The sequence below is a fragment of the Acipenser ruthenus genome, chromosome 36 (assembly GCF_902713425.1).
Source record: "Acipenser ruthenus chromosome 36, fAciRut3.2 maternal haplotype, whole genome shotgun sequence".
In the NCBI taxonomy this organism is placed as follows: domain Eukaryota; kingdom Metazoa; phylum Chordata; class Actinopteri; order Acipenseriformes; family Acipenseridae; genus Acipenser; species Acipenser ruthenus.
In genome coordinates, this window is record NC_081224.1 from 2,547,931 (window position 1) to 2,573,958 (window position 26,028).

Consider the following 26,028-nt stretch of genomic DNA (forward strand, 5'->3'; position numbering starts at 1 on the left):
TCTTTCCAAGAAATTGCATTGTGTCTCAGTGCGAAAACTAATATCTTTGCTAAACAGACAAAGGACTCTGCAGTCTGGAACGTCATGCCTGCCTGTCGAAGCCAATTCGACCCTCTTCACCGACCAGAACAAAATCTGACTGCCATCATAAAGCTGTCCAATTATCAGCCACTAGCGTTCCCAGGACAAGCAGGGAGCTTATTGTTGGCTGTGAATGAAAAAAGGTCAGAATCATTTTGCCAAGAGCTGTTAATAATGCCGCTGCCGGTCAAGCAGTTTTTCACAGCAGTACTGGGACATTACTAACAGATTTGAAAATGCCTAGTGCCTCCTCTAGATCAGAAACGAAATGTGTGCACAACCCTAAAATGTTCAAACTAATTGCTCCTACACTGTGCGAGTGAGATTATAAAACACAGATAGCAGAAACAGCAAAAAAAAAAAAAAATAATGACATTACAAATCCCAGTCCCTTCTCTCCATATACAAAATTACGATCTAAAGTAATGCTCGTCTCAGGGGTGAACGAAGACGTTTCTGTGGGTTTTATTCGGACTGGTTTAAAAGTTACGGGTTAAAACAGAGAGAAGCTCAGATCTTTTTTTTCCTGCTCCACGTGTTATTTTATTTTACCAGCATGTGAATGTCGGCACAGTCTCTCAGGCTGCCTGAAGCAACCATCACCACTCCCCTCCCTCCCTCACTCCCACCCGCTCCCAATAAAAATATCTCAAGGTTAAACCACAGGGAGGCCAGCAAATAGAAGCAATGCTAAAGCTGCATCAGCTCAGAAATCCCCAAACCAAGCCGATGCAATTCTGCCCCCTGGGAACTGCATGCACGGTGGGAGCGAAACAAGCTGTGTGCATCAGACTTCAGATAAATGGGGCTGTCACCCTGCTACAGAGGGGCAGGAGCTGGGTATGCACTGGAAACTGTAGCTATTTAGGGCAAGTACAGTAAAACCTGCCCAATCCAGCCTCTCTCTGTATAATTCTGGGTTGATCCCCTCTACAATCCAGGACCTGTCTCTTCTGGAATCCAGCATGATTTACAAGTCTTAAAATCAATGTGAATCTGACTGTGCAGCCTGGCAGAGAGTCCTGTGTTAAGTATTTTGTGTCAGTGAACATGTCCTGCTGGTATGGGTAAGTCTACAGTAAAGTCCCTGTTTACATAACGGAAGTAACATTTAAATACAATCCTTGAACTACTGGAGAAGTACCGTCATAGCTTTTCAAAGTGTTCAAATAGTTTGCCATTGATAACCTATTTTGGGTACAGTGTTAGATTTTACAGTACCTCTGTATTCCAGCACACTGTACAATCCTGCACAATTTTTCAGTCCCAATCAATGCCGGATTAGACAGGTTTTACTGTATTAAACGGGGAAGGGGTCATCTTGTATTGTGTCGAAAGGAAGCAGGGGGACATCACAATGCAGTGGTTATAGAGGGAGGGGAAATGATTACAGTGTACTGCATACAGTCCAGGGAGATGTGCATGTGTAGTGTTAGGGAACAAGGAGGAGTCTGGCACACTGCTGTGGCTTTTGCTTTTTTCCCCCCTGTGAAACCTTTGGGATTACTTTAACTAGCGACGTTTAAGAAAAGAAATAGAATAAAAACCTTGCTTTACTACGCCGAGTAGTATTCAGGAAGTTAAAAACGCAGTCTCCCTCTGCAGTAAATGTCTCGATCAGAAAAGAAAGCTTCATTTTTTGTAGTCACCAGAAATCTTGCAGTTTGAAAAACCTACTGGATAAAACCATGTTTTTAAAAAAAAAAAAAAAAAAAAAAAGGAGGTCGATTCTCCCCCTATTCATCCTAAACTTAAAAAAAAACAATTCTTCTGTAGCTTATCATAACCGCAAAATATAAAAAAATAAAAATAAAAAAAATACTGAATTACTAAGAAGCGGTTTTGTTTCATCTTGTCGCTGATAGTCGTGTTAAGTCAGTCTGTGTTTTGAGTGGCGGGGCGCTGGCAGCTGTCTCTCTGGCGCCCCCTGGCTACCTGCTGAACAACGACAGCATCTGGTGTTGGGTGTAACACTGGCTGGTGCGAGGAGACTCCGTCTTCTCCATGATGTCCTGAAACCAGGCTGCCACCTCCACCTCCAGCACCTCGTAGCGCCTGATGAAGTTGTGCTCCTGCAGGAACAGGGGAGAGGCAAGAGAGGGGAAGTGAGAGGGAGGATTAAGGAAAGCTTGCTGCTTCAGTTTAGTTCCAGCGCTAAAGAACCATTCACCACTGAGCTCAGGACTGGAATACAGCTGAGATACGAACTCCCAGTGGCTTTAAAACTGTTCCTCTTTGTGCCAGGGCTGCAGTCACTCTCCCTTCTTTCTTTCTTTCTTTCTTTATCCCTCTCGCTCTTTCTATCTTGCAGTATTTCACTGGCACGTACAGGAAAGCTGTTCGGCACTTCACTTATATTTTACGTGTGTATTGTACATGTGTACAGTGTAATGGTATACAGCAGAGATCAGGCTATCGGATGGCTCTTGTGTAGGGTTACTAGACATCCCGGGAAAACTGGGATTGTCCCAGTTGCCAGCCTTAAATTTTTGTCCCAGTCGGAAACAGTAAAATTGTTAAATCGTCCCAGTTTTGATATTGTAATCACAATTTTTTTTTTTTTAAACAAAAACAGTATAAGCGTGCTCAGCAAGTTAACAGCAGAGTCATTCAGTCATATTTGCAGAATTAAGAGCTGCACTTAGACTTAACTTTTGCGGTTAACAAAATCAGAATAAAAGTTACCAAGGCAAAATAGTTAAAAAGAAAATGAAAAAAACTGGTAAATACCAGCTAAAAAATGCTCCAAAATATAACAAAGTAGCCAGTCCTCAAATGAGGACAATGAGACTTAATGAATTAATGGGTCTGAAAAGACTAGCAGGGCTTGTCTCTGGGTGAAACAGGGACAGTAAAAATGCAAACACCTTTATGTTGTGTTTAAAGATCTCAGCTCTTTTTTGTAAAAGATATTTGCTCCTATTCAAATCAGCCATTTAGTTTAAGTAAACTTATTTTACGTTAGTCTTTTTTTCCCCCCTGTTAGTATTGTATATATTTTTGGTACCGCTTTATACAAACTCCCTAGTCATCGGTATTGCAAACCAAAGAGGTTTCACAGCTCTGCTAGATATTATTACCTCCTAAAGCTGAATTTCCTCCCTGTGTAAAACCCTTTGTGTGTGTTGTGAGAGATTCTTCATTGGCACCAAAACAAGGTCTGAAAAAATGTGTTGCGAGCAAAGAAGGTAGGAAGCATATTAGCGTTGCACTGTGCACTAAAACCCACATCCCAAGCACTGTGCAACAGCAAAATGCTTCCCCACCTGTGCAAATGATCAAATTCCTACAAGATGTTCTGAAGATAAGCTTTTGCTAGGACACAGCATGTACTGTATTGTTATTCTCGGAGGTAAGGAGTGAACAGCTTGGTGCTAAATAGCCGTACTGTAGCAAACCATCACATTTTTCCCCCCTTTTTCTAATTCCAAGCATATCTGGTGAAGACAGAATGTGGGCAAGCAGTGGTGGTTGATTTCCAGCAGCACTGTCAGGACAGACTGTTCTCTTCTTGATTTCTTTTTATTTTTATAAACTTGAGCCAGGACTACCCAGACGACAGAATGACAAATGGGCAACATACAAATTTTAAAAAAAAATAAATAAAATTTCAACATAGCAAAAATAAGTGCTTGTGAACAAAGGACATAATTGAAAAATATATATATACTGTGCGTTTACAACCAGTTATCTTTTTCTTACACTAATATTAGGCCTGCAGCAGTTTCAAAATGGCATTCCCAAATTATAAAGGTAGCCAACATCCCAGCAGCATTTTAACCACTGCAGACATCAGTTTACCACAATACAAAATTACTACACAATTGATGACATCTAGTCATAAATATTACGTGAAATCTATAAATGGCTCTCTAAAAAAAAAAGTATCAAATCCAGGTCAATTCCTGTTTTTCAATTCAAATTCCACTTCCAATTTTTAAAAAATCAATTCCCCAATTCAAATTCCTTTGAACACATTTCTATATTTTAGAGACATAATTGCTGTGATTGTTCAGGTGCTTTCATTTGAAGCCCATTTAAGTGACGAACAGGGACTTCAAATGCAAGTCATTTGCTGCCACTGTTGCGAGAAGCCCATTTTAACAGAATGCTGCTCATTGCAATTTTGATCAATGTGTTGGAAATGATTGAAGGGGAATTGAAAAACTGGAATTGACCCTCAAATCCGTAATTCTGTAAAGAAAACTTACAAGTAGTTTGTGGTATTTTGGTCTCCTTCTGTGATCCTTTGTAAGGCTGGAGGGTGGAAAACCAAAAAAGTTGGTTACAAAAGTTTAAAGGCAATTGCATCCAAACTCATTTCATTCAAAGTACAGCAGTTCCAAAGAAGCAGTGAATAAGTACATCTGAGAGGTCAGCTACATCTACTCTTAATGCGAGCGCCATCTTTAATGAAACAGGAAGCTCCTTCAATAGATATCGCACGTCACAGTGCTAAACACACTGGAGGCAGAAGCTGTTTAACCCATTCAGTGCCACTGCCCTCATTTGAGCACAGGCTTACTTTGTAATTTTTTGGAGCATTTTTAACTGGCATCTATCTACCTGTTATTTTCTCTTTAACTCCAGCTATGGCCAAAAGTTTGGCATCACCTAGAATTTTTATGATTGAAAATTAGTATAAATATTATATATATATATATATATATATATATATATATATATATATATATATATATATATATATATATATATATATAAATATTTTATAGCAAACATTTTGCTTTTGTGGACAAGGAAAGAAAGTTACAAAGAAATAGATGTCTACAATTATTTATTTCAGCAATTGTTTTTGCAAAAATGCTCATTCAAAAGTATTCATACCCTTTGATTCTATGATAGTATTGTCTATAAAGGTGCTAGAAATGTCAATATGATGATGTAGAATCTAATTCTAGAAAATGCTGGATTGTAGGTGAACATTCTATGTATAAAAGGGTTAGGCACAGGATGATTGCTGTCATTACCAATAAGTCAGTATGGGGGAAAAGTAAAGAGCTATCTGGAGACCTTGGGCAGAAAATGATTTATTGTCATAAAGCTGGAGAAGGATACAAGAAGATTTCCAAGAATTTGAGTATCCCAATTTCAACTATTATTATTATTATTATTTATTTCTTAGCAGACGCCCTTATCCAGGGCGACTTACAATCGTAAGCAAATACATTTCAAGTGTTACAGTACAAGTAATAATACAATTAAGAGCAAGATGAATACAATGACTTAGTAACTATTAAATACAGTAATACAGTAACTATTGTTACTATTATTAAGAAGTCCAAGACTCATGGTACTGTCACAACGCTCCCTCGGTCTGGAAGAAAGAAGGTTCTTTCACCAAGAACAAGTAGAAGAATTGTGAGGAAGGTTAATAACAATCAGAGATTGACTGCCAAAGATATTCAAAGTGAATTGACTGGAAGTGGGACTGGGGTTTCCATTTCAACCATAGGTCGAGTATTGCATGGTGAAGGTTTTGATGGTCGCAGGTCAAGGAAAAAGCCACTCTTAGGAAAACGTCACGGACAATCTCTTAAGTTTGCAAAATGGCATTTGAATGACGGATATGAGTTCTGGTCAAAGATTTTGTGGAGTGGGCTCCCGAGTGGCAAATCCAGTAAAAGCACTTGCATAGAGTGCAGGATGCGCCCTATAGTCTGGACGTCGCGAGTTCAAGTCGACCAGGGTATCCTGGGCTCACCGTGCACCAGCGACCCCTGTAGTCTGGCCAGCCGCCTGCAGGCTTGCCTGCAAGCTGCCCGAGAGCTGCGTTGTCCTCCGACGCTGTAGCTCTTGGGTGGCTGCATGGTGAGTGCGCAGTGTGAAAAAAAGCGGTCGGCTGACGGCACACGCTTTGGAGGACAATGTGTGTTCGACTCCCGAGTCAGCGCAGGGGTGGTAGCGGTGAGCTGAGCATAATAAAATAATTGGCTATTCCAAATTGGGAGAAAATAAATAATAATAAAAATTGGCAAAGACTAAATTTATAAAAAAAAAAAAAAAAAAAAAGATTTTGTGGAGTGATGGGGGAAAAAAAAAAAAGAGCTATTTGGTCACACTGATAGTCGTTACGTTTGGAGAAAGTCTGATGAGGCGTACAAAGAAAAGAACACCATACCCACTGTCAAGCATGGAGGTGCATGTGGCTGTTTTTCCTCTAATGGCACAGGAAATAATCTGAAACTCTGCTACAAAACTTGGTTTAAAACGCAACTGGACGTTCCAACACGACAACGATCCAAAGCACGCACCAAAATCTCTACTTCAGAATGGTTAAAGAAGAATAAAACCAATGTTCTGGAATGGGCTAGTCAAAGTCCCGATCTAAATCCGATTCGAGAATCTTTGGTGGGAGTTGAAGAAGGCTGTGCACAAGAGAAGTCCTTGGAATATGAATGAAGTGGAACAATTTTGCATTGAAGAATGATCAACAATCACTAAAGAAAAGAACCATGCCAAAAGCTCATTGACAAATATCCGAATCGTTTAAAAGAGGTTATTATTGCCAAAGGTGCCTCAACTAGCTATTAATTCAATTTTCCTTGTCAGGGTATGAATACTTTTAAATTAGCATTTTTGGAGTTCTGAAAAAAAAAATGCTGAAATAAATAACTGTAGACATCTATTGTAACTTTTTTTTCCTCATCCACAAAAGCAAAACTTTTGACACATAAGATTTTTCCTAAAATTCTTTGTTTGAGACATTTCTAGAACTTATAAATTATAAATTATAAACACACACACACACAATGGTGAAAATAGAATGTCTTTAAAAAGGTGGACATAAAAAAAAAACAGAAAATATTCTACAATTTAGAATTTACCATTTTTCAAGTAGGCATTTAACCCTTTGCGGCCCTATGTCGGACCTGGTCTGACATTGCAATTTTCTCTTTCCGGTCCGATGTCGGACCCTGTCCAACAGCATCAAAAAGACGCAAAAAAAAAGGTCTCTCGTCGTTTTTTCTCCGGAAAAAGCCGAGAAAACTATTCAATGGCCGAGTGAGATCGATAGCAGCCGAAAAAAAAGGGGGCGTATCTCATGAATACAGATAGCCCCGGCATCACATAGATAACACGGTGTAAAAGAATCACACCCACTCGGGTTCGTTGCCCCTTTAAAAACACTGACCCAGGCACAGGAATGGATTTTTGCACTGCACTGACGTGCTAATTTTAATAAACACAAAACAAAATAAAACACAAAATAAACACCTAGCTCCTTTTTAGAGCGCTAACTAGACACAAAACAGGAACCTAACCTATAAACAGGACGGCTAAGCCGTTTACCTGTAACAAAACAAAACGCACCGTTTTTTCACAAACAAACCTTCACTACTTGGTACGCCTGCACACCCTCGCAAGCGGGCTATACACACAGCAGCCCCGCACAGACTGGCTGCCTCTCTTTTATACTCTGCACCTGGCTCTAATTTAATAATAATCACCAGGTGCAGGGGACAATCACCAATAAACAATTAACAATAAAACAATTAACAGAAATAATTAAACAATAAACAAAACAATTGAATTAAACCACTGTGCATTCGCACATGTTTTTCATGCAGGGAGGATTAACCCCCTCACCGCTGTGTTACAACGGATATAAACAAACAAGATAGCTGCTTCTGCATCCAGCGCTCAAAGAATATCACAGACATTTGCAGAGCTTTTTTTAGATGTTATAGTAATAAAATAATGACTTGGATCACATTATTGAGGAGTTTGGTGATAAAACAAGTGATCAGGAGATGATTTATCGGTATGCACTACAATGAAGAGGTATGTGAAAAATACAGCAAACAAGGGGTGGGGCGGGGCTTGAGATGCAGTACTGAGTGTCCTGTTGATATGCAGTGCCTTTTAAACCTGTTCTACTGTGAAAAAAAATACTTTTAAACAGCGCGTCTAAAATAAACTGCATGTGTGAAAATAAATTGGACCTGACACGCCTGAGACGCGTGGAATAAATGGACCGCAAAGGGTTAAACATTTATTGTATAATGAACTCGAGAAAAAAAATGATCAATTTTCACTGTGACGCTATTTTTTCTGCTTTAATACATAAGTTTAAATCGTGAAATACACTTATTTTTATGCCGTGAAATAAGCCGTTTTTTTACCATGAAAAAAATACACCCCTAATTCTAAGGAGTGGCACTGACCAGTCTTTGACGAAGGACTGGAAGTCCAGGGAGAAGCCCATTCCGGTGGGAAGGAGAGGGGGGTCCTCCTGCAGCACTTTGGTCAGCACCTCGAAATCCGTCTTGCAGTTCTTGTAGGGGAACTGCCCTGTGGCCAACTCCACCTGCAGAAGACAGAGGGGGTGCTATACTTTAACACAGTACAACCACGGGAGTTACGAACACCAAACTTACAAACTGACCGGTCTACACAACACCCCACTTTCAGCCGGAAGTATGCAATCACTCAACCTTGCGTGCAATGCAACCAGACAGGTGCTCCTATAAGTGAATGCTGGTGTTTTGCTTAAGCCAAAAGGATGCTGAGTGACTGAGCAAGATCATAACAATATGAGTATTGCATTACTGTGCTGTATCCTTGTATTATTCAGCAGATTAAGGCTGTAGATAGCAGGTGTACACATTTACTAAAAACATAGAAAACTCATATTCAGAGTTACAGGCATGTCAGAATTACTACCAACCTCCATTCCCAAAGTGTTCAGTGAGGTTCTACTGTACCCCTTTCAGAACACCAAACTACACAAACACAACCAATGCAATAGTTACCCTCGTTGCACACAAGTGAACCGCTTTCACAATTAGTCACTGCAGGTGTCAATTAAAAATAAAAGCCAGTGCGAAAGAAATGCACTTTTAAAAGAAAAATGAATATGGCGGGTTTAAACCAGACTGAGATTGATTTTAGCTGGTGTTCAAACATACTGTAGAAATGATGGAAGGTGTATACTAGAGACAGAACCTTTAATATCTAAATCCATAAAATAACTTGCCTTGCTCAGACTTGCTTTGTAACGATATGAAAATAAATCAATTCTTATCAAGATCTTGTTAGCGGTCGCTTACCAGAGAGATGCCCAGACTCCATACGTCCGCTCGGATGTCATAATCAGGTTTGGTGGGGTCTGGAGGGTCTATCCTTTCAGGCTGTGAGCAAAAGTAGAGAGCTTTTCATTAAGAAAACCCTGGCAGCACAGATTTCTATACAGCTCTACCTTAAGTGCAGTGTAACAGGACTCTCACTGCAGAGCTGTCACTCTAGATTGAGCTCAAGAAACCTCAATCAGGTCACAGTAAGAACATGTATGCAGACCCGTAAATGTGTCCCATCAGAGCCAGTCTGGGGCTTTCTTCCAAGCAGGTACAAAGAAGTACTTAATTAACACCGAGCAGGTTCAGTTAACGAACAGATCGTTTCCACTGCCTTTCCCCAGGTGTAGCTGGAGGGCATTTCCATGGACACTCAGCTACACCTCAGACAGTACTGAGTCTCGAGGTGCTGGGAATAAAGACCTGGACTGGATCTCGACCAGCCGATACAGACGCATCAGAACATAAGAAAAGTCTGGGAACGAGAAGAGGCCATTTGGCCATCCCAACTTTTACAGATTCTGTCCTGTCCTCAGTATTCTAGGTCTAACTACAGCATTATACAGAGCAATATCAAAGTAGAAAACTCATATAAGGCAACTGATTTTGCTCATCACCTATACTGTAACTGGTTGTGTTTAGGGGCTACCGTTTTTTGAAACGGTAGCCATGAATCATATAAAGATTGCAATCTTAAAGATACATTATAAAAATGTCTTGTACAGTGATACCATGAATAATTTTGGGCATGGTTTCGATCGCAATAGGTAAAAAAGGGAAAAAATTGGGCTCTTATATAAAAAACATAAATAAAAAAAGTGTTGTTGCAATTAGATATTTGAGGGTATTGAGTAACATTGCGATGCGTTTAATCTGCACCGCTCTCATCCAGGACAACAGCCTTGAATTCACATCTCAAGGACTGTGCAGGATTACATATTTCTGAAATAAACAGAACACAACAGAGTAAAAAAAAAAAAAAGAGAGACACACACAGACACATAGAGAGACCTCCATCCACATACACACACGCACACACACAAAATATAGTTTTGGAAACAAAAAAAAATAGAATAGCAAGGTTAATTGAATAGCAAGGTTAATTAAAAAATATAAAAATAATCAAAACACAGTGCATGAGAGTGTGTGCACTGTGTTTCAGTGATCACAATCAGACTGAACCGGTGTCTTGGCACAGTCCAGTTAAACCACATCTATTTATTTAAAAATAACTTTGCTACTAGTAAGTAAACACATTCCTTCCTCCCTCCCCCCCTCCCCTCGTTAGTAATATCAGAGTTCGAAACTCACTCTAGCCCTCTAAATCAGTCCTTGGTTTCCAAAATACCATCAATTAAGCTTATTATTTAAATCATTCAATATCCTAGAGTTTGAGCAACCCCTGTTAAACACATGTAACTACCCTTATAAAAGTTTCCTATACTAAAAGCATAGTGTAATAAAGTATACTGAAAGCAGGGCAAAGCATAGGCAAGCATTGTAAAGAACAGCGAGGTACGGTAAAATATTAATAAACATGGCAAACCAAGGTAAATGCATCGAAAACGAACGGGGAAAATGACCATGCAAAAATCCCCTGGTAAACTTTAATAAGGGTAGCTCAGGTAGGGAGAAGGTGTGCTCAGGTAGAGTGATTTACAGGTCGACATGGTCCTGTGCAGGTGTGTGTATGCGTTTGGGACTCACAGCCATGTAAGCAGCACAGCCAGCGCTCCTCGTCTTAGCCTTGGAGTCAACGAGCCGCCCGCTGATGCCGAAGTCACACAGCTTGATCTGGCCCTTAGCGTCGATCAGGATGTTCGAGGGCTTCACATCCCTGTGGATCACTCCGTGCTTCTCCTTCAGATACAGCAATGCCTTTACAATCTAGAGGAGAGAGAGAGAGAGAGAGAGAGAGAGAGAGAGAGAGAGAGAGAGAGAGAGAGAGAGAGAGAGAGAGAGAGCGTGAGAGAGAGAGCAACACAACCATTAGGATTCACTTCTTATTCCACCGATCCGAGCATCGCTGTCCTCCTGGCCCCCCCCCCCCCCCCCAGTGAAAAGACTCTGTTTCCATGCAGTGCGAGTTTGAGACGGATGTTGGCGGTTCTTTCCCAGCAAGCCTTGCAGCAAAGGTCACATTAATTTGTTTAGAAACCCAAAAAGGACGGACGCTGTTGCTTTGCATTCGACAATCCTAACCATTCTTTAGAGCTGTGTGTTACTAAAGTAATAAAAAACATACAAGAATATTAAAGCACGGAGAAGCCTGCTCAACTCAGAAGTGGATTCAATGTTTAGGCCACTTGTCCCTTGATTGGTCAGTGTTGTGACGTACTTCCACCCATTCCACTTTGGGAAATAGTCCAAAAGTCTTGCCAGACTTCAATATGTCCAGAACTCTGCAGCCAGAATTCTGTCCAGGTCTTATCAGATCCTATTACCTTGCACTCGCTGCCTGTTAGGTTCCGAGTCGATTTTAAAATTCTACTGCTTACCTATAAGGCTCTTCATGGGCTGGCCCCACTTTATTTATCTGATCTTTTATCTTTTTATACTCCTACCCGCAACCTTCGCCACATGATCTTAGATTGTTGAGTGTCCCTCGTGCTCGCCTACGCACTACGGGCGACAGGGCATTTAGTTGTTATGCCCCAAAATTATGGAACTCCCTTCTTATAGAGATTAGAGACTCTGCTACTTTGAGTGTTTTTAAATCAAGTCTTAAAACTTACTTTTTAGAAAGGCTTTCGTATGATTCTGTATTTCTGTTTGGCCTCTGTGTTTTTATGACTTCTTGTATTTTCTTTTTGTTAAGCGCTCCGAGACGAATGCTTTTAAAGGCGCTATATAAAATAAAGTTTATTATTATTATTATTATTATTATTATTATTATTATAAAAAAAATACGGGGCAGCTCGGATTGGCAGCCAACGTGGATTGGCTAAATGAACATGGAAACGCAGTATCAGGGCCAGCAGGCTTTTCAACCCGGGGTTGAGTGGTACTTTGAAACGAGGCATACGAGAAACCTTCTCTGCAACTGTCTAGGGAGAAGGAAGGACTCACCGCCACGGTCATCTTGCCCAGAATCCTCTCTGGAATGGGGCCCTGGATTCGTTTCTTCAGCTTCTCCGCACACGTGCCCATGAGCTCCATGGCTATGAACACGTCCGTCTGCAACGCAAGTCGGGAAGAGGGTTAAAAAGAAGCAAATTCCTCAGGGTAGTGTGTCTGACGCCCCCGCACTGGGGCTAGTGCAGAGTACCAATCAGGATTTTCCATTTCATTTCCTTCTCATATTTAGAAACCCAACCATAAAAGCCCTCCGTCATATTTATTTATTTTTTAACTACCACAACATGTCTTTATGTATAAGACTGTAGCGGCTAGATTCTCAAAGCTACTTTCTCCAAATCATCATTAGCATCATTTTTTTTTTTTTCTGAAAGGTAAAGAACAACCAATTACAATTCTAAAATAAATAAGAAACATCATGAGTCGGTTTACACACCACTAAATTAGATGTTTCCGTCGTTTATTTGTGGTTTGGTAACTATTGGGTGTGTTTTTTCCATTCTGAAAAATATTACGCGAATGACGATTCGGAGTGAAGTACTTGGGGGATCTAGCCCAACACTTTACCGTGTATGGAAAAGACCAGGGTGGGGTCAATTCCTGGTTTTCAATTCCAGTTCCTTTTTAAAATAAATTCCAATTGATCGTTTAGAGACGTAATTGCTATGATTGATCACCTGCTTTCATTTGAAGCCAATTTAAAATTGACTAACAAACAGTGACTTCAATTTACATCCTGTGTTGCCGCTGCGAGAAGCTCATTTTAACAGAATTCTGCTGCTGGCAATTTTGATCACTGATGAGTTGGAATTGATTAAACAGGGAATGGGAACTGAAAAACAGGAATTGACCCCAATCTTGGAACAGACTGAAGAAATACTGAATATGAGATGCACTGTCTTTCACTGTACACACAGTACTATCTAAACACCAAGGCGAACACCCATATTTGACCTGAATGCACCCCCAACCCCCCCACATTCAAAACATTTAAGACTTGCCTAACGTTCAAAGGTTAAAAACTCTAGTAAAAAAAATGAAAAGGCAAGTCATATTTCTTACATTCGTGACGATGGCTCCGTAACACTGTATGATGTAAGGGCAGTCGTGGCTCTTCAGCACCACATCCAAATCCATCAGGATCCGCTTGTTCTCATCCTTGTTTCCGGTCCGACGCATTTGCTGTTGAAACAAGACCGGGGATTAAAGCGGGGAACCCACCTGCTGCTGACAAACAAGCTGCTACTAAAAGGGACAGAGGCATGAATAGGAAAGCTAACAGCCAACACAGGGAAGTCTCTTATCCCGTATTCCTGGTCTCTGTATCTATGGTGCTATTTGTTCTGCTGGTGTTTAAGCCACTAAAAACCTCCCTCCCTCCCTCCCACCATGACTGGGGATATGCAGGGATGGAAAAAAGACTCCCATCACATAGCAGTTTGATCCATTCCTGGATTTACTATGATTTTAATGACACACCTGACTTGTAACCTATATGCAGTAGAAGTTTTATTTCCAGCCCTGCGTATGCACCCACAGCTTTTTTTTTTTCATAAAACCAAGTTGATTATTTCTTTATTCAAGACTTTCTTTTGCCACATGCACCATGTTTACCCTTCTGCAGAAAATGAAGTTGATAAAAGGTGCTTCTGTGTGTACCCTTAGAAAAGCCGGAGCCCAGGTCAGATTCTGTAAATATCAATATAAGAGGACTAAAGGGAACAGTCGGTCGCATTCTGCACGTTACTACCCTTACCCTCTAATATGATACTCTGTAATTTGATATTTTACAATGTGATACTTTGTAATGTGATATTTTGTAACAATTGTAAGTCACCCTGGATAAGGGCGTCTAAGAATTATATTATAATAATAATAATAATAATAATAATAATAATAATAATAATAATAATAATTTCCCCTAGTAAAAGCAAAGCAATGGGTAATAAAAGCACAATGAAAGCATTGTAAACATTGTAAACTAACCCTTATAAAAGAGCCCCATAGTAAAAGCATAAAGTATAATAAAGCATAGTGAAAACGTTGTAAAAAGACCAGCGAGGTATGGTAAAGCACATTAAAAACATGCCAAACCGTGATAAATGCATATTATAACCATGGGAATCTATAACAATACCATGGGAAGCGTTAAGGGTGCGTGCAGGTGTGTGTGGAAACTCTTACCTTCACCGCAATGACGTGGTCCGTCTTCTTGAAGCGGACCTTGAAGACCTGCCCGCACGTCCCACTGCCGATCTCCCCCTCGTTCAGGAGATCGCTCACCTCCGCAGGGTACCGCTGCAAGAGCAAAAGCACAGGCTAGCCAACAGTACCACTCGTACCTGTACACGTACACCAGTCTTTATGGGGTGGTTTTTTTCATTACTCTAGGTTTCAGTGTTGCAAGCTGTAGGTTTGCTGTTTTGGTTTTGATGCCTTTGTCACTGCTTGAAATTATGATAATTATTTATTTATTTGGCAGACGCCTTTATCCAAGGCGACTTAAGTGTTACAGAGCAGTACAGGATTACAATGCAATCTTTATATAATACAGTATAGTTTACAGTAAGTGCAAATAATACCACTAAAATACAATATGAACTAGGATGCAGCAAGTTCTATCTACAATGACATATTAGTAGTGCAATGATTGTGCATTTAAATACAGCACAGTACAAAACTGTTATCTGCTGTATTATTGAATCGTATTTTGTCACACTTGTATTTGCTTGAGCGCTACACATTGCAAGCTGTTTTCACGACTGCAATAGCTATTGAGAAGAGTTTGGCCAAAGAAGATAAACTGTTGCGTCATGTGTGCCAACGAAGAAACGGGAATTCTTCAAACAATCTGGGCGGACTCTGAAATCCAGAAACAGTTCATGGCCACTGCACCAAACTGTATGTAGATCAAAAAATAAAAACAGCGACGGACGTTCTTTCACTGCTGAACGTAGCACTGCTACGGGTTTCTATAAAACACAGCACAATAACATCCCACAATCCCCCAGGGACCTTTTGATGCAGGACAAGGACTTCAGAGGTTGGCCACGTTTGGAAAAAACACTGAAACGCATCGGCCCACAGCAGAAATGAGGCACCAATCAAGCAAACCAACATTACAGCCAATGCCTCTGCTTGTGTCTGTTTCTTCTTGTGCTGCGTGGATCTTTACACTCCTGGATTATTCATGGCCACTGCCACTATCCTTTGTTTAGACCGCATCTGCTGGTTTTCATTCCATCTGAGCTCTCAATTACTTAACAAGACCCTTAACTGAAATGATAATTTGCTTAATTAGACCTTTTCTATTGTTTTCAGCTCTGAAACAGTTGCAGTGTTCAAGGGCCTTATAAAAAAATGTTATAGCTTACTTGAAGATGAAAACAATTAAAAAGGTCTAATTATGCAAATGGCCATTCAATTAAGGGTCTAGTAACATAACTGAGAGCTCAGTTGGAATAAAAACCAGCAGGCACAGGGGGGTCCCCAGGACCAGGGTTGCAAACCACTGGTTTAGAGAACTTTCTCTGTAGTAAAGTTGAACGGTTTGAGAAAGTTTTTACTCTCCATACACATCCTGCAGTAAAAGCAGCTCACCTGCCCATCTATTTTCAGATAGCCGGTCTGCTTCATTATCTCCTGTAGCTTCTGGTCAATCTCGGCACTGTCAGACAAAAAAAAAAAAAAGGCATTACAACTCCCAGAACAGCCATCACTCTTAAAACACTCAATAGCGCTGAATACAGAAATCATTTAAGCCAATGCAAGGGTTTGGACTTGGAAGTCTATTTCAGTCTTTGTTTGTCTTCTGTGGATTACCTCTTCAAATTGACTCAGTTTCTTTAAGTGTTTCTCAACTGCCGGAACAAACACAACCAGCATCTCTGACCTGTTTGGGCTGCGGTTGTTAACGGAGAAGACAGTTTTTAGCAGTCAAATGAACAGAAAATTATCTTTAAAACACTATGAGCCCTATATAAAAGCTATGGCCAGAAGTTTTGCATCACTTGAATTTTAGAATTGAAACATACAAATAAAAAAAATAAAAAACTAGGATGAACATATTTTAGATCTTTTATTTAACATCATGTAATCAAAGCAAAATGATATTGCAAAAGTCTACCGGAAGCCATACTTGTAGTACAGTATCCCATGTTAGATTTTAAAATGTCACATTTTTCAATTTGTCCGTTTTTTGTTAAGTATACGGAAAACTACAAAATTCAATACGTTAACGTAACATTACTCAAACTACAATGCAGTACGTAATTCAATAAGTTAACGTAACATTATTCAAACTACAAAGTGGTATGCAATTGTATATTATTTAGCAGGTTTCATTTGACTTTATGAAGCACAAGAAGTTAATTCTATAGGGTGATGCTAAACTTTTGGCCAGAGCTGCAGATGCAAGTGGAAAGGTAAACTAAATGGTATAAAACTAGCAGAAAACAGCAACTTGGGTAAAAAGGAAAACGCTACAGTTAGAAACGACGCAGCGATAGACGCAGGACAGAGGGGAGGAGACACCACTTCACACACAGAGCGGTGACGGGATGGAACGGTTTACAAAGGGTTACCAAGACATGGTGATGCTCCATCACTGCCATCTTTTACAACCCAGCTTGATAACGTTTTGATATTAAACCAGCTGGCAGGAAATGGACAAGTGCTGACCAGTGGAACGGCCTCCTCTCATCTGTAAACTTTATGGCTTTTATACTTCTTATTGCTAGTTGAATACCATTACGTCTGTTTTGCACTTCTTGGAAAAGTCTATAAGGTAAAACAACTTCTTTAGTAAATATTTCATTTTCGGCCATCACTTGTAGGTAAATTATAGGCCCTTGTCCAAGGGTGTCCAATCACAGTCTTGGATGACCATTCCACTCCAGGTTTAACAGGTAAAATGAGATCATTAACTACTTGAGGTTTAATTGGTTCAATTAAACCATTTAGAACAGTGCTGGAACAACGTAAGTTCCCCCGCCCTTGTCATTTGCCTTAAATGCTCTAAGCGTCTGAACGAAACGGCCTTGCGACTGGGCTGGTTCCCTCCCTTACTTCTCAAGGCTCTTCGGGAGGCAGTAAGGAGGGGTGGGCAAGGTCAGCATGTGCCTGGGCCGGCTGGGGTGCGAGTTGTGCTGAGGAGAGTTCTCCGAGGAAGAGGACCGACTGCCTCCATCGTTCGCCAGCGGGAGCTGCAGGGCTGGGGAGAGGGAGGAGGAGAGAGGGAGAGAGGCTGAGCACAGCGCAGGTCAGTGAAGGAGCCCCACACCTCCTGATGGTTCAATCGCACCTGTAACCGCCACTGCTGAGTGCTACTGATCCAGGCACGGAAATAAGACTCCCAATGCATAGCGGTTTGAACCTGGTTTTACTAAGTTTAATAAGACACCCCTGAACTTGTTACCTAGACACTGGGGCTAATCAAGCTGGTAGTAAAACCTGAAATGGGTGAAACTGCTATGCAGTAGGAGGAGTCTTATTTCCATCAATGTGATCCCAATCTATGATATTAACAGAGCTGATAAACAGGATGAGCTATCGCCACCACTGCTGCTGCTGATCTCACTAGAGCTCTTCAGGTGCTTGGAATTATAAGGCTCTCACTAGAATTTATTTTTCCTACCATGCTCTAATGGATAAACCCAGAGAAACTACCTTTATTTTTTTTTATTTTTTTTTAGCAGTCAGAAACTTTGATTGCAATCCTTTAAAAAAAAAAACTACTTGTCAGATTAAGGCTGGTTTCAACATTACTTTTTAAAAATGTAAGGGGACTTGACTGGCAGGGTCCTGGGGTTTTTTGGGTTTTTTTTGGGGGTTTTTTTTAAGTACAGTTCCTTTTTTAAAATCAGTTCCCAATTCCATCGCAGGAATTGGAATTCATATTTTAGAGACATAATTGTTGTGATTGTTCATCTGCTTTCATTTGAAGCCAATTCAGTTGACGAAGAGTGACTTAAGTGATTTGTTGCCACAGTGAGAAGCTCATTTTAACGGAACACTGCAAATTGCGATTTTGATCAGTATGTTGGAATTGATTAAAAGGGAATGGGAATTGATAAAAAAAACAGTAATTGACCCCAACCCTGTTTACTGGATAATCCAGGTTGTCTTTGGAATAGAAAAGGTTTGGAAAGTTAGTTAGAACATGGTGATTGGTTGGCAACCAGCTAGCTCAGTTTGAGATGAAACATGGACAATTCAGCGTTTGCACCCAAATCTGACAACACTGCTCTGGTGCTGCTGCTTTCATAAGGAATCGATGGGATAGCATCGCAAACAAGGAACAAAGACACATTTTCTGCGCTTATACCACACAGCACGTTTCATGACAATTAAAAGCCATCTTTAAAAGTGCGGTACAACCCGACAGCAGCAATTTAAATCTTTTACAAACACTCCACCCACCCACTCACACTCTGAGACTTTCCTGGCATACTGAAAATATGTCTGAGGCACAGAGCAATGCTTAAGAGAAGAATATTTGAAGCAAGATTTTGAAAGATCGGGATACAGAATCAGCAGTTTCTTCATTTTTCTCTGGTGATCGTCCTTAAGCTGATGGAACACAAAGCCACTTTCAGGAACAGCGGCTTGAAACCTGGTTCCAGGAGACCTAGTTTGAGGCAACTTTGCTGTATCAAAACCCAAGTCTCTCCTGGTGTGCCGCGCAGTGGTTTGAAATCTACAGCTGTGGCCAAAAGTTTTGCATCACCTTACAGAATTAACAAATTTTGCTTCATAAAGTTGAATGAAACCTGCTGAATAATGTTCCGTTAACATATTGAATTGCATACCACTTTGTAGTTTTCCCCATATACTTAAAGAGTAAGTAGCAGGGTTTCCTAAAAATATAGTGTTGCTGAAACTGTTTAAATAACATACCTGTAATTTTCATTTTCATTGTTAACATACTGAATCTTTACACTTATAACTTTAAAGTCTGTTTTAAAGCTCTTTCCAAAACGGCCGCTCTAGTGCACTGGGGTTTGAGATCTGTCCTCTAAATCACTGCAGGAAGAGAGATTTAAAAAGAATAAAAAGCTACAAGTGCTCTGCTTCTCTCTTCCGTACCACATCATGGATCGCTGTGTTACCTGGCTGACAATGTGGACAATAATCCTGACACTACCAGTGCACTAGAGCGGACATTTTCAAAAGAGCTCTGAAACAGACTTTAAAGTTAGAATTGTAAAAAGTTGTCAGGATGTTAACAATAAAAAGAAGAATTACAGGTACATTATTTAAACAGTTGAGGACATGTAACGCTATATTTTTCGGAAACCCCTCTACTAACTCTAATGAAAACCTGACTGTGGCAGGGATAGGGTTAAATCCTATCTCAGGTGTGGTCAGTCCCTAATGAGGTCACTGGGGAATGACCACCTGTATAAAAAGGGAGGTAAAAACCCTTTGTGTGGGTGCTGTTTGGAAAAGAAAAGCCAGTGAAGGCATCGCTCAGCCTGGCTCTTGTAAATGTATTTATTTTTTTGTTAAATAAACGTGTGCTTTAGCGCTTAAACTGACGCTTCTCGTCTCCGAGTTTCCTTCCTGCTGATAACAGCTCGGGCCACAGCGCTATCCTGTCACACTGACAAATTAAACATGTGACATGAAATACTGCACTACTATTATGGCTTCTCATTTTGTAGTTTCTTTGATTACATGATGTTAAATAAAATATTTAAATTATGTTCATAAATGATGTGATGCAAAACTTTTGGCTTTAGTCTCCTGAAACCAAGTTCCAGCCACTTTGCTTTCCCAGGCCAGGGCTTTACACTAGGAGAAATGCAGTAGTGAGGAAACAAAACCCACTTCAGCGATGGAAATGCCGCCTGTACATTTTCATCGATCCCAGACTGTACTGCGGTCTCGCAATGAAACCTAGACCTGCCCTGCGCTCAAACTGTGGTCAGCCTTCAAGGAGCACAATGCATTACAGCACTGAAGAAACAGAAATGCATGTTAATAATAATCATTACATTGCAAATATTGCAGAAGCCATTCCATTGTGCCTTTTGAAGGAGGCTTGCAGGCCTATTGAAGTTAGGAAATACATTAAAAACAGACAAAAAAAACCCACAATAACAGGCATTAAGAACCTAGAGGCTTTGTGGATTCAAATTGGAGCGCGGAAGCTGAAAAAAAGGAAGTAAATAATATTCAGACATTAATTTATTTATTTTACATCCAGGGGTAAGACCTACTAAGAAAACGTTTTAACGTTCCAGTAGTGCAGTAGGCCCAGAAGACATGGCTTATGAGATTCAAGAACAGACCAGGGCAGCCTCCTGGAATACCTTTAGTCTAAAGCAGTGGTTCTCACCCCCGGTCCTCAGGGATCGCCTGTGTTTGCTGGTTTTCATTCCAACTGAGCTCTCAATTACTTAACTAGACCCTTCATTGAACCAACAATTAGCTTAATTAGGACTTAATTGTTTTCAGCTCTTAAAACAGTTGGAGATTTCAACTGAACTGTGTAATCGTATAAATAACTTGAAATCTGCAACTTGTTAGGAGACGAGAACAATTAAAAAGGTCTAAGCGAATGATCAGTTCAATTAAGAGTTTAGTTAAGTAAAAGAGCTCAGCTGGAATGAAACGAGGTGACACAGGGGTTCCCCATGGACTGGGGTTGAGAACCACCAGTCTAAAAGGTCATTCCCCCACTTTTCAGGGATGGCAACAATATGAAATGCTGTGCAGATCCAGTCACGATCTCCCAGTGCATTTGTTATACAGACAGACTATCAAACAGCATGCAGCGTCATGAGTGGCTAGTTCAATCCCACTTCCGAATAAAAATAAATACAAAAGATCACTGAAGAGACGCCCCCCTCACCCCCATGGGGACCTGTGGTCCTGGCCATGCAGTGTTGAAAGCCGGCATGCAGTACAATGCAGACACAGGTAACATGGTTAATGCCAACCAAGAGACAGCCATGCTGCTGCTGCTGCTGCAGACGCAAACCAACCAGAAGGAGGCGCTTTAAGTAATGGGTATGGAGGGTGCAAAACAGCCAGGCAGGGAGGGAGGGAGGGAGGGAGGGAGGGAAGGAGAGAGAGAGAAAGGAAAAGAGAAAAAAGAATGAAAGAAAACTGTTCCTAAAATTGAACAAGCTTATGTAAATAAAATATTGATATCCACTTGTGAAGTTAACTATTCTAGGAACATTCAGATATGATTTTAAGAACCTGTCGGTTAAATTGAACTGTGGACACTTCAAGCACAGTTGGTATACTTGACCCCGTACTGTGTAGTTATAGCCAGTTTACAGGTATTGTGGATTTTACTTGGTTAATAAACAGAGGGCAATACTGCACTCTGGTGGTCAGCACTGGCACTAACAAAATTCAATTATCAAATCACCCTTTAATAAGCAGACCTTTACAAATGATTCTTAACTTGCTCCCCAATACTGACAGGGCTTGAAACTCGCACTAGCCCTGCTGCACTCAGTCCTGGGTTTCAGAGCTCCCCTTGTAGGTACGCTATTGAAATGCTCAGGTGCCAGGAGTCTGAACTATCAGGCCCCTGCTAAATCTGCTCTGAATGAACTGATCTCATTTCTCATCACAGCATGAAGTCACACCGAGTCTGCAGGTTGGTAGGAGATGTTCATGCAGTTATAAATTTATTTTAAGTCTAACCTAAACTTGTCCTATTCATGAGGATGATCTTACATTGACTTTATTTTGTTTTAAAATGTTAACTCATTTATAGCGATCTAATGCACTGCAAACCTATGTCATCAAATCCTGTTTGTGAAACATCAATATAAATTTAAACAAATACATTTAAAGAGAAACACTAAATCAAGTCTACTTTTTCACAGAAAATGTTGTAGCTCTAGAAAAGGAGATTTCAAAGCCTTAATTTATTTTAACATCTAGACCAGAGGTGGCCAAAGTTGTCGCCTCCACTCCTGTTCTAAACTGTTTAGCAGTTAATGAAGCAGTTAATGATCTCATTTTACCTGTTAAACCTGGAATGGAATGACATTCCAGGACCGTGACTCCCAGCTACTGATCATTTCAATAAGGACTAAAGCTAGTGCTGAAACCCAGGACTGAGTGCAGGGCTAGTGCAAGCCACAGATCAAGAAAGAAAAACAGAGAAAAAGGATTGAGGAGATGAGGGAGGAAGAAACAGGAGAGAGGGAGAGGAGAGGGAATTTGGCTGCAGTGGCGACGATAAAACGAGATTTAATACCTGCGCGCTGGGATGGGGCTGGAGCAGGGCTTAGCTGGATGACGATAACTGAAGGAGGGATAAAAAAAGAAGAAAAAAAACACAAACACAAATTAAATAGGGACCAAAAAATAATAAAACAAACCACCAGACTGACCAAATTTGAACCAAATGAAACAAAACTAATAAGTGGGTGGCACAAAACAAACTCAGAAATGTATGATGCATCATACAGGCAGCACAGGGATTTCAAAAGAAAACTCTGTGCCAAGAAAGCAGAGTGCTCCACTTGCTGGAACACAGCAGGGACTGGGAGTCAGAAAACATTTAATATTGATGGAAAGAAAACTCCTGTTTAAAAATAAATACTACCTGTTACACTGCATTTAGAAACCTGGCAGCCGGTTTAGTTTGCTTCCAGTAAATGCTTGAACAGAGCTGCACGATTTCTTTAAAATGTCTTCAACGAAAAAGACACCAGCTGCATCAAAGACTCCCATTGTATAGCCGTTTGATCCATTCCTGGTTTTACTAGGAGTTTAATAAGACACACCTGAGCTTGTTAACTATACACTGTGGCTAATCAAGCTCATAGTAAAACCTGGAAGGAGTGAAACTGCTCTGCAATAGGAATCTTATTGCCATCCCTTCACTGGAGGACTTTAATACCGCCGGACCAATACGGAGGGCCGCTCTAAAGTGTTGCACCTAATGTTTCAAAGTCAACAAAACGTGTTTGAAATTCAAGCTAGACTACGGTGAGGGGAAACCGATTTTAAACCTGAATTACTGCCAACTTAAAAAGCCTTCTTACAAAAAGGAACTACATGTCCAGAGTTAGTTACGGATTTGGATTTCAAAGGATAATTTTAACCCAAACTGACAGCTCCTTTTAACTCAGTAAATGGTTGATTGGAAAAAAAGCAGAAGTCTCGAGTCCAGCAGCCTTGACAGACAGTCTGCTATTACATAACATGAACCATGTGACACTGTTTAACTGGGCTATGGACCAGAGAACACAACACGCCTCAATCTACCAGCCTGAACAAGCAAAATATTTCATAATACCAGCGAATACAGCAAATCTCTCTTTGAAAAACGAAGCACTCTCCGCTCTGTCCTAGGTGAAGCACAGATGGGAATAAGACTCTCATTGCATAGCAGTTTGATCCACACCTGAGCTTGTTACCTATACACTGGGGGGAATCAGGTTTGTATTAACACCCAGAATGGGGGAAACTGCTCATCAACGTAGCAACAACCACAGATAAGACACCAGACTGTGAGCATTGATTTCAATACAAAGCACTGGAGTTCCATTACTAAAAAGTAACAATAATGGAACTTGAACAGTCTGGTAACAATCAGAATCTGTTAGCAATAGCACTGATTTAAAAACGTCAATAGCATTTAGACTACCTAAACAGGCCATGGTGATAAGATCTCATTGGTTTGCATTCCCCTACAGAAAATCATTTAGTCTCAAGTTGCTGGGTAGTTTGAGCCATTCCTGTTTTTTCTGTGGAAACCATCAGGACACCCTACTAAAATGTGTTAAGAAAACACTGCTCAGCAACTGGATTAACACAATAACTATAAATACCGGAGCTTACTGAGATGTGGTTTGGGGTTTTGATTTTCATTCAACAAAATTTGCAAACAGAAAAAGTGCAGGGAAGACCTTAAAAGCGCTAAGTATTGCACTGAGAAGCAACTGTGGCTGCACGTTTGGAAAGTCACAGTATGATATCTATTTGATTGTGAACAGAGGATTTTCCATTTGAATTCGCCCTGCCAGGCGGCTCACCTGTTAAATCGCGCTAATGTAGGAAACACACACACGCTTCACTTCATATTATAGGGCAATAAAGCAATACATGGGTACATCATGATATCGCAAGTTCGCAGGGTTTGTTTGACCAGTTGTAAAAGCCGATTCAAATTGTCATACGCTTTTAAATAGATACTACAACAGACAGTAGCAGAAACTAAAACTAGACCACCTCGTTGACAATTTGGGGTAAAATCAATGTCACCAAATGCAAGAATAACTTTTTATTATTATTGACACGACGTTTATTGTGTTGAATAAAATATCAAATTAGCCTATTACTGTTTTCACTCAAAGTATCGACATGTCAGTCTGTTGTCGCAATCACTTTGTCACAGCTTACTCAGATCGGAGAAAGGAGAACTTTCTGAAACTCGTCTTCTAGTAGTATTGTGGAAAATGAAGAACAAAAACAAACCAAAAACAATAAACACACGACACCTCCGTTTCGGCGCTGTTCGCGATGGAAATGGGGCGTCGAGATTTCAGAAATAAAATTATTAGAATCCAAAAACCACAGGGGTATTACTTCTGATCACTGATTTCTCTGACCGGCTAGTAGTATTGTGCTCAGTGTAGATACAGACTATAGGCCTGCCGTCAACACACACAGAAAAAATAATAATAAAAACGATTAGAAATACCAAACTAGCCACACTAAATACTGTCAAAACTATCGGTCTGAAACACCCTTCCCAAATTGCCGCTCGCCTCTCCACCCGGCCGTTTCGTTGTCGGGTCCGTTTGTTTATACACTGTCCCTAATATTTATGTCCAGCCGTCCCCCTTCTCTGTACCGGGCCCGAGCAGCGAGCGGACGGTCTCTCTCCCTCTGCTCCCCCGGGTAACGGGAAACACTTACTCGGTCTCGGCCGCGACCGCTGGGGGCTCATTTCGATGTTGAGGTCGATCCTCCGGCGGGCCTCCATGTTCTCCTGCTTCAACTTCTCCTCGATCCGGGAGAGTCTCTGCTCTAGCGACGACATGTCAGAGCTCATACCACAGAAAACAACCCGGGGCGCTGTGCCAGAGAGTACACAGTTTACACTGCTCGGGACCAGCGCAGCCACTTCCGGGAACACGCTGGAAGAGAGCACCATAGAGGGGAAAAATACTCGCGGCGCGACCACGCTGGTGAGTTCGAGGACGAGCGCCTCCTCCAGGCTAGGAGGAGTAAACGCTGTTCTGGTGCCAAAGTGTTTTTGACCTAGAAACTCCAGCACAAAGGATAGGTACGCCGTTAACAGTGAAGGCACACATTTAGTCAGTTTTAGTTAATCCAGTTGTTGTTTTCTTTTGAGGAGGCACTGACGTCATTTGCAACTATATATATATATATATATATATATATATATATATATATATATGACTACTGTATTTTTGAAATGTTTAGTTTTACAATATACATCAGACATAATTATTATTTATTTCTTAGCAGACGCCCTTATCCAGGGCGACTTACAATTGTTACAAGACATCACATTATTTTTATATACAATTACACATTTATACAGTTGGGTTTTTACTGGAGCAATCTAGGTAAAGTACCTTGCTCAAGGGTACCGCAGCAGTGGCCCCCACCTGGGATTGAACCCACGACCCTCCAGTCAAGAGTCCAGAGCCCTAACCACTACTCCACACTGCTGCCCTATAAAGCCCTTCATAAAGCAGGGATGGAAATAGTGTCACCCATTCCAGGTGTTCATGCAATCTTGATTAGCCAGTGTATAGATAAC

At 40.7% G+C, this 26,028-nt stretch overlaps 1 protein-coding gene across 3 annotated transcripts; it reads right to left on the bottom strand.

Moving 5' to 3' along the window:
- Positions 1 to 1,783: 1,783 nt before the first annotated feature.
- LOC117401995 (dual specificity mitogen-activated protein kinase kinase 7) lies at positions 1,784 to 25,391 on the bottom strand. 3 transcript variants are annotated; one of them, XM_034002782.3, is made up of 12 exons: positions 25,155 to 25,391; positions 22,483 to 22,530; positions 17,322 to 17,466; positions 15,855 to 15,921; positions 14,439 to 14,552; positions 13,317 to 13,436; positions 12,246 to 12,353; positions 10,884 to 11,063; positions 9,153 to 9,233; positions 8,268 to 8,410; positions 4,293 to 4,338; positions 1,784 to 2,153 (listed from the first exon to the last, which is right to left on the bottom strand). In XM_034002782.3, the coding sequence occupies exons 1-12, from the start codon at positions 25,288 to 25,290 to the stop codon at positions 2,013 to 2,015; spliced, it is 1,329 nt and encodes a 442-aa protein (XP_033858673.1). In that variant the 5' UTR covers positions 25,291 to 25,391; the 3' UTR covers positions 1,784 to 2,012. The 3 variants fall into 3 exon arrangements, with proteins under 3 accessions (XP_033858673.1, XP_058863826.1, XP_033858674.1); XM_059007843.1 differs by lacking the exon at positions 25,155 to 25,391 and adding an exon at positions 24,636 to 24,654; XM_034002783.3 differs by lacking the exon at positions 22,483 to 22,530 and having other exon boundaries at positions 25,155 to 25,390.
- Positions 25,392 to 26,028: the final 637 nt, after the last annotated feature.

Coding starts and splice junctions, on each gene's coding strand:
- LOC117401995 (XM_034002782.3), bottom strand. CDS start 25,290: ATGAGCTCTGACATGTCGTCGCTAGAGCAGAGACTCTCCCGGATCGAG. Junction 22,531..25,154: donor GCGGTCGCGGCCGAGACCGA/GTAAGTGTTTCC, acceptor TCCCTCCTTCAG/TTATCGTCATCCAGCTAAGC. Junction 17,467..22,482: donor AGCCCCATCCCAGCGCGCAG/GTATTAAATCTC, acceptor CCCTCTCCCCAG/CCCTGCAGCTCCCGCTGGCG.